Here is a 9,166-nt window from a genome sequence, read left to right as displayed (position 1 = left end):
CATTAAACAAGATATAAAACGTTCATTTGTTTAGAACACTCTTAGCAAGCATTTGATAGGAACGTCTCCTCAGATTTCAGAACGGGAAGTGTTCGGATAATAATTATGAAGGAGCTGTTTATTTCAATCATTGTTTTTCAGATAATTTCCTTTATTGCAGGTAAGACAGTTAATGAGATATTTTACAGTAAGAGGCAAACAATATTATAAATACACGACATGGCACGTATAGGATTTGTAAATAAAGATACCAAACAGGTGACATGAACACTTTTTAAATGTCTCAAATCAATTCTTGAAATGTTCTTTGCAAAGCTTGAATTGAATTTAAATGTTTTGCTTTAATTCAAAAATATACTATTCTAGTCACTTGATTTTCAATTAAAAATACACCTTTTGGCAACTGTCTACTACAATGACGTCACAAAATCGACATGTCAAATTTGATACGGCAGTTTTCAAATTTTCATAATGTTATTCTTTTCAAACTAAGAATGTAGAACGTTCTTTATTATTTGATGTATAAATACGCTGCCCCTTCCGCTCGGTTATTTTTGTTTTTGTTTGATATGTATAGATAAGCTGTTATGTCGAGTCTGTGTTTATAATTTGATATATATAGATACACTGTCACGTCGAGTCTGTGTTTATAATTTGATATGTGTTGATACGCTGTCATGACGATTGTGTGTTTATAATTTGATATGTATAAATATGCTGCCCCGTCCAGTCTGTGTTTATAATTTGATATGTGTAGATACTCTGTCATGACCATTGTGTGTTTAGAATTTGACATGTATAGATACACTATACCACGTTCAGTCTGTGTTTAAAATTGGATATGTATAGATACGCTGCCCCGTCCAGTCTGTGTTTATAATTTGATATGTATAGAAAAGATGTCACGTTTGATGTTTTCTGCTTTTTGTCACCAACTGATTTTCATAGTTGTTTTCTTATGTTGTATTATTACTTGTACGATAAGGGGGGTTCAAACTAGTTCAACCCCGCAAATTCTATATGAGTATATGAGTGTGTTCCAATTCAGGAGCCCGTAGTTCAGTGGTTGTCGCTGGTTCTACTCTGTAATATTTGTATTTCGTAATTTTGATTTGGTATAGATTAGACATTTAGATTAGTTAATTTTAAAAACAACATTTACATCAAGTATACTTTGTCAGAAACTACAATAAATATTTTTTTTTAAATCCCCTTTTGAAATGAGATAACTCAGAACAAATGACAGTTAGCATGTAAATCCCTAGCTTACAAACAACAAATATATTTGAAATGTAAAACCCTAGCTTACAAACAACGAATATAGTTAGAATGTAAAACTCTAGCTTACAAACAACAAATATAGTTAGAATGTAAAACCCTAGCTTACAAACAGCAAATATAGTTAGGATGTAAAACCCTAGCTTACAAACAACAAATATAGTTAGAATGAAAAACCCTAGCTTACAAACAACAAATATAGTTAGAATGTAAAACCCTAGCTTACAAACAACAAATATAGTTAGAACGTAAAACTCTAGATTAAAAACAACAAATATAGTTAGAATGTAAAACCCTAGCTTACAAACAACAAATATAGTTAGAATGTAAAACCCTAGCTTACAAACAACAAATGTCTTTAAAGAAAAACTAGATGCTCTAAAGAGGCTGTGTCGCTCACCTTGGTCTATGTGAATATTAAACAAAGGAAGCAGATGGATTCATGACAAAATTGTGTTTTGGTGATGGTGATGTGTTTGTCAGGGCAGATAGATTTTGACTTGATAAACAATTTTATCCATTGTCAGATTTGCTTTAAATGCTTTTTAAACTGCATTTTACCCCCTTTGTTCTATTTTTAGCCGTGGCGGCCATTTTGATTTGATGGCCGGGTCACCGGACACATTTTTAAAACTAAATACTCCAAAAATGATTGTGGCCAAGTTTGAATAATTTGGCCCAGTAGTTTCAGAGGAGAAGATTTTTGTAAAAGATAACTAAGATTTACGAAAAATGGTTAAAAATTGACTATAAAGGGCAATAACTCCTAAAGGGGTCAACTGACCATTTCGGTCATGTGACTTATTTGTAACTCTTACTTTGCTGAACAGTATTGCTGTTTACAGTTTATCTCTATTTATAATAATATTCAAGATAATAACCAAATACAGTACAAAATCCTTAAAATTACCAATTCAGGGGCAGCAACGCAACAACGGGTTATCTGATTCATCTGAAAATGTCAGGGCAGATAGATCTTGACCTGATAAACAATTTTATCCCTTACAAATTTGCTCTAAATGCGTTGGTTTTTGAGTTATAAGTCAAAAACCTCATTTTACACCTATGTTCTATTTTTAGCCGTGGCGGCCATCTTCGTTGGTTGGCCGGGTCACCGGACACATTTTTGAAACTAGATACCCCAATGATGATTGTGGCCAAGTTTGGTTTAATTTGGCCCAGTTGTTTCAGAGGAGAAGATTTTTGTAAAAGTTAACTAAGATTTACGAAAAATGGCTAAAAATTGACTATAAAGGGCAATAACTCCTAAAGGAGTCAACTGACCATTTCGATCATGTGACTTATTTGTAAATCTTACTTCGATGAACATTATTGCTATTTACAGTTTATCTCTATCTATAATAGTATTCAAGATAATAACCAAAAACAGTAAAATTTCCTTAAAATTACCAATTCAAAGGCAGCAACCCAACAACGGGTCATCTGATTCATCTGAAAATTTTAGGGCAGATAGACCTTGACCTGATAAACAATTTTAGTAATGTCAGATTTGCTCTTAATGCTTTGGTTTTTGAGTTATAAGCCAAAAACTGCATTGTACCCCTTTGTTCTATTTTTAGCCATGGCGGCCATCTTGGTTGGTTGGCCGGGTCATCGGACACATTTTTTAAATTAGATACCCCAATGATGATTGTGGCCAAGTTTAGTTAAATTTGGCCCAGTAGTTTCAGAGGAGAAGATTTTTGTAAAAGTTAACGACGACGGACGACGGACGACGACGCCGGACGCCGGACGCCAAGTGATTGGAAAAGCTCACTTGGCCCTTTGGGCCAGGTGAGCTAAAACATGAAATTTTAACAATAATAACATATGGAAAATTAACCTAAGGACACGATTTTATTGTTTTCACTCAATCTCTTTAGATAGATGCCTCATTATATTTTGTTTCTTCCATGTATTTTCTAAATTGATTACCATGCACTATTGCTACCGACATGCATATAACATTACATGTTTGTAAATGATTAACCTTTCTATAGAGAGTTCCTTGATATTTCCATTTATGATAAACATGGTCATGAGCATCATATGACTGACACAATACCATACATTGACTTATACAACATAGTTCTTGTCCGTGATGACAACTGTCTAACTTGTAATTAGTGAACATTAACGTTAACTGTCTAGTTATCTAAAAGTAAGACAAATGGACCGGACACAAATTATGTAATTCAGATTTGCATTCTCCGATGAATCACAAATAATACATGTAAAGTCATTTATACATGTAATACGTACATTTGATATGAACAAAATTTTTAAAAAAAACGTATATAAGTATGCGTAAAAGACTGGTTATCCCTTTCATGATCAAGAACTAGTCATGAAAAAAAATGGATTATCGTTCTCTTACAAATTTAAAATATTGTAAAGTTCTTAAGGCTCTGTTCATTTACTTCTTGAATGGTTTTAATCAAGGATTTGTTCAGCTCAGTTCAATGCAAATAACAAATGCATGGATTGATTTTTAGGGATTTTGTTTATGAATAGGTCATGTTAATGTAGGGACATTAATACACTATTGTTGTCACAATAGTAAAATGGTTCACAATTCTATAGTATAACTCAAAACGTTGTATCCAAAATTTTGTCTTTCCATTTGTTTTTTTGATGGTGTCACAATAGTGAAATGGTTCACAATTCTATATTAGTATAACTCAAAACGTTGTATCCAAAATATTGGCCTTCCATTTTATTTTTTTATTTTTGTTGGAGAAAGATGAGATACTGCAGGGGGTTTGCTGTCATCTAACCTAAAGGTTACAATAGAAAAAGTTCTATATTTAATTTGACTTACATATAGAAATTTAAATGATGGTTGGTTGAAAATAAAACTCCCTGGTTAAAGAGATGATTCCAGTTTCCCAATTGTGAACTTTTCGTTTCTGTATAGTAACATCCCGGCGGCAGCTACATAATATTTTTTTTTACGAGCATCGCGTTTTAAATTTGAAAAATTAACTGTCTCGAGTAGACACATATCGTATCTCACTCGATGCAGTGGTAGAATCTATATATATAAACGTAAAAGTGTTTAAAGATGTAATCATCATTGTATTATTGATGATTGTTGGTTGTTTAACGTCCAGTGAGAAATATGTCATGCATATTTATGAGTAACTAATGGTATATGGGACTATTCTGTGTGTGTTACATTTTAGTGTTGTGTCGTTGTTCTCCTCTTATATTTAATGCGTTTCCCTCAGTTTTAGTTTGTTACTCCGATTTTGTTTTTTGTCCATGGATTTATAAGTTTTAAACAGCGGTATACTATTGTTGCCTTTCTTTATCACATTATATTTATGAGTAACTGATGGTATATGTGACTATTCTTTATCATGTTATATTTATGAGTAACTGATGGTATATCTGACTATTCTATATCATGTTATACTTATGAGTAACTGATGGTATATGTGACTTTTCATTATCATATTATATTTATGAGTAACTGATGGTATATGTGACTATTCTTTATCATATTATATTTATGAGTGACTGTTAATATCATGTACGTCTATAGTTGTAGATGAGACTTGTGAATGATATGAAAATAAGAATAACAAAACGATATTTCTATGCCCTCCTCACCCTTGGGGTTCAATTTTGAGATCATCGTGTCCGAAATCAAGGACCAAACTACCGGACTAGCATGTGTCCGGAAAATCTTTATTATTATGAATAACCTTTTGATAGTTTTATTACGGAGGATGAACCAAAGACCACCTAGAGAGATTCACAATATTAAAGTGAATTGTTGTTTCAAATTAATGCAATTTAATTTCCATAGTCAAGAATCAATCAATGCGTCAATTTGAAAACTAAAAGCGACTAGCATCTATTAAATCTATAGTTGATGTAAAGTTGATATTTTTAAATAATCATGCTTGCCAATGAATTTGATGTAAAGTTGATATTTAATAACCATATGTTTGCCAATGAATTTGTTAGCAGATCTTATTTTTCTGTACAATGAATATTCAGTATTGGGTATATGATTTATAGAGCGATAATTACAAGAAGTGTGTTTTGTTTCATTATTTTTTTTTATAGTTATCGTCGCAATGATATGCTCCTGGTTTTATTTTCTTTTATAAATACTACATGTATGGAAGATTTTAACTTCGTTGAAACTGACTTGGCTGACAAAATAGTACATTTGTAGCTATATGAATTTCTGTGTACATCTATATTTTAATTCCGTATCATTTTGAACATGAGATATATGTGATATATAAAATATGATTACAGTTGTTTTTTTCCTGAAGGTTAATTTTAAATTTATGTCATTTCAGAAACTAATGCCCAGAAGTTAGACACCTTACCAAAGTATTATGAAGAAAAACTACTTAGGAATATCAAGCATAGTCTCAGCCCAGAAGAAATTACTATTATTGAAAAATTCAACAACTTGAAGGATTTTTATCCGGATGGCGAAAGACATCACATCCTGCGTAAACGTAATGCTGTCCAATCCATGGGGGAGGCAGATGGTACTGGAAGACGGAGGAGACGCCGACGACGAAAACAAAAACCTTCTGCTGCCATTGATGGAGCAATTAACACAGCGCCTGAAAAAGCACCTAACGAGGTTTCTGACCAGCCGAGAAGGCGACAAGGACGACGACGACGACCAAAACCAAGTGATCAGACTTCTATTAAATCTTCAAATGATGGACCAACAAATCCAACTCCTAACGAACCACGTAACGCAATTTTTGACAAGCCCAAAAGGCGACAAGGCAGACCTAGACCTTCGGCTGTAATGCAAGAAGCTCCAGTGCTGAGTGAAGCAAATGCAGATAGCAACGATGGACTATTGAAGGCAAAAGAACTCCATGCAAACCACATAAACACAGAAAATATGAGAGCAAACAAATTAAAAGCTGACTCAATAAGAGCTGACAGAGTGAAAGCTCAAGATGTTGTTGTGACTTCAAAGAAGTCGAGAGGAGGAAGACCACGCAGACCAAGATTGGGAGAATTCATTGATCCAAGTATTGGAATACAGCGAATCAATTCTGTAACAGATATTCCGGAATTCGATCGAAGATTCGCTCAACTTTTTAACAAAAATGACTATCGTCAGTTCGAGCGATCAATGTACCGACAGCCTTCACTACCCGAATCACAATTTTCGCAACAACAAAGTATCACCGATAATTCACAAATGTTTCAACAACAGAAAATCGCCGATAATGCACAATTATTTCAACAACAGCACATCAGCGATGAACGATACTTGAGGCCTGCAATTGAAACTAAACGCAGACTTAGCCAATTTAATCAGCCACCGCCCGTTCAGCCGACAGACGTATTACCCGAATTTAGCTCTTCAAATATTCTGAATAAGATTCCTGCTTTAAGTGAATTCATAGCTGACGGTTCCTCATCTGTACAGAAAGTAAATAATGTTGTCCAGCAAGATACTTTGTTTAGAGGAGCACCGCCACCGGCAACTCCAACGGCCTTCGATGAATTTACAAACATGTACGCTCAAAATAATGGAAAAGGAGAACATATTGACCAGACACCCGACAAAACAGCCAAAACATACATTAAAAAATCGAAGAGTAATGAACCATGGTATTTTTAATTTGACTTGAGTTTAAAAGCTACTGACTGAACGCTCTTGCATTATAATTACCGGTATCCAACCATTGTTATGTGTAGTAATCTATAGTGCTGTTAGACATCCATATGTTCCGCTAAGTAATATGACTTTGTGATTATTGCTGATACTTTTGTAACTTTTTTCTGACCTATTGCAAGAGTTATGTTTACAGAAATGTTATTTTTTACTATTTACTAACACATGTGGCTAGAAGTCAAATTAACAATTTCTACTTTTTAATTTACAATTTTAGATCTATCAAATTTATGGAATTAGTAATGACATGTCTGTTTGATTTTTTGTTGGAAAATCACCATTTGAAGAAAATAGAATATTTAACAGGAATGATTTCTCTTCATTTTTAATATGAAATGTATCAGATCAGAATAATATATCAAGTATTCTTTTAAATGTTTTATACGGTGTTAGCCACTATATTTTGTGTTTTTATTTCCTTCCGTTATTGGTACTAGGGTTGGGATTATTTTGTATGTTTTTTCCTAAAGGAAATACTTTTTATCGGCGAAGGGAGAAGGTATGGCAATGTCAGAATGTTGAATTATGTTAACCTTTTGTTATTTGATTGCTATAGCGTTCATTAAACGACTTGGGGAAATGTTAAAGCTCAATCATATCCTATAGAATCATTTTGTTTCTGGGTTTTTTTTGGGGAAAAAAAGTATGTGTCATCTTTATATCGTTGGATTGCTGTCTAAATCGAATAGAACCAAATATTTTCTATATAATTATTTGTATATAACATTAACCGTACAAAACTTGTCAAAGATATAACTACCATCTCGTTCATAAAAAAGTGGTTCAGCAATTTAGTGTAATATATAGTGGTCACAACATTCAACTGGAAAATGTTGTATTAAAAGACACATGTGAGATACATGTGATGATTATGAAAACCCTTATCAATATCCTGATAAAATAAACAGTTCTAGTTGGATGAGGAGTCAGTGAATTTGTGAATTATTTATTCTTAGACTTTTTATAATTTGGATAAACATTTCAGTCTGTTATAAATCAAATATGAGAATATGATTCGAAAAGAGGGGCGAAAGATACCAGATGGGACAGTCAAACTCATAGATCGAAAATAAACTGACAACGCCATGGTTTAAAATAATAAGACAAACATACAAATAATATTACACAAGACACAACAAAGAAAACTAAAGACTAAGCAACACGAGTACCATCAAAAACTGGGCGTGATCTCAGGTGCTCCGGAAGGGTGAAATCCTGCTCCATATGTGGCACATGTGCTCAAATCAGTAATGATGTATTTGCCCCTTTTATATTTATATTTGAATTCGCCGAGCTCAAACAAATATGATAAAGAGTGCACACGCTGAAATATTTCGCCTTCTTTACTAATCATTGATATCATGATGACAGTCCTAAATATAAAGCTGTACTGCAACTATCATATAAACTTAGCATGGTTTTAACATCTTAACACCTGCCAGCTAGACATGTACGCCTTACAATCATTCCATTCACCAAATACAGTAGACCTATTGCATAAAGTATAAGAAAAACAGATCAAAACACAAAAAAATAACTATAACACCTGAACCATGAAAAGGAGGTCAACATCAGATGGGGAAATATGCGCAATTGTTTCTCCATAGGCGGTAATGGTAACGTTTTCTTCTGTAGGTCAGTCCATATCGTAAACTTGGATATGTATAATGGCTCGTTTCGAAGCTTAGACATGTTTGAATATGTGGTTAAATTTTCGGGGTACGAAGTGTGATTCATTTTTCCGTAAATTAGTTTACCCCGAAAATCCTTTCGTGATGCGGATCTTAATTGTAAAAAGTCCAAATCTCCATAGTTTTACACATTTATTTTATGGTTCTATACTTTCAAAATCAACATAAATGGTTAAACTCAGTCACTTGTTAAAAATTGAAACATGTCCAATATCACTACACAGTGATTTTGTGTTTACACGCAACTTTTGTGTTCCTAATTAGAGGCGCATTAGGGATATTGTCCTATATTGAAATCCATAGTTCTGATTTTTCCAATATTCTTGTGTCCGCCGTCATCTTCATCGGTATGACTTTCTGAATAGTCTGTGTATCCATGTTCATTTCTATTATACCTAGGCCTTCACAAGTCACAATATGCATAAAACATATGATTTTAACCTTCAATTACAATATGCAGACCCAGTTTAATCATTTTATAAAATTTTCATGTGTCTAAAAGTGCATTTTGACTGACAAATTG

The 9,166-nt window shown here is 33.2% G+C and overlaps 1 protein-coding gene across 1 annotated transcript; it reads left to right on the top strand.

Moving 5' to 3' along the window:
• Positions 1 to 7,878, top strand: LOC139521258 (uncharacterized). The gene is made up of 2 exons (XM_071314728.1): positions 1 to 160; positions 5,598 to 7,878. The coding sequence occupies exons 1-2, from the start codon at positions 106 to 108 to the stop codon at positions 6,896 to 6,898; spliced, it is 1,356 nt and encodes a 451-aa protein (XP_071170829.1). The 5' UTR covers positions 1 to 105; the 3' UTR covers positions 6,899 to 7,878.
• Positions 7,879 to 9,166: the final 1,288 nt, after the last annotated feature.

The sequence above is a fragment of the Mytilus edulis genome, chromosome 4, assembly GCF_963676685.1.
Source record: "Mytilus edulis chromosome 4, xbMytEdul2.2, whole genome shotgun sequence".
Taxonomy (NCBI): Eukaryota; Metazoa; Mollusca; class Bivalvia; order Mytilida; family Mytilidae; genus Mytilus; species Mytilus edulis.
The sequence above is the reverse complement of the archived record's forward strand: the minus strand, read 5'-3'. Positions and strand labels throughout refer to the sequence as shown.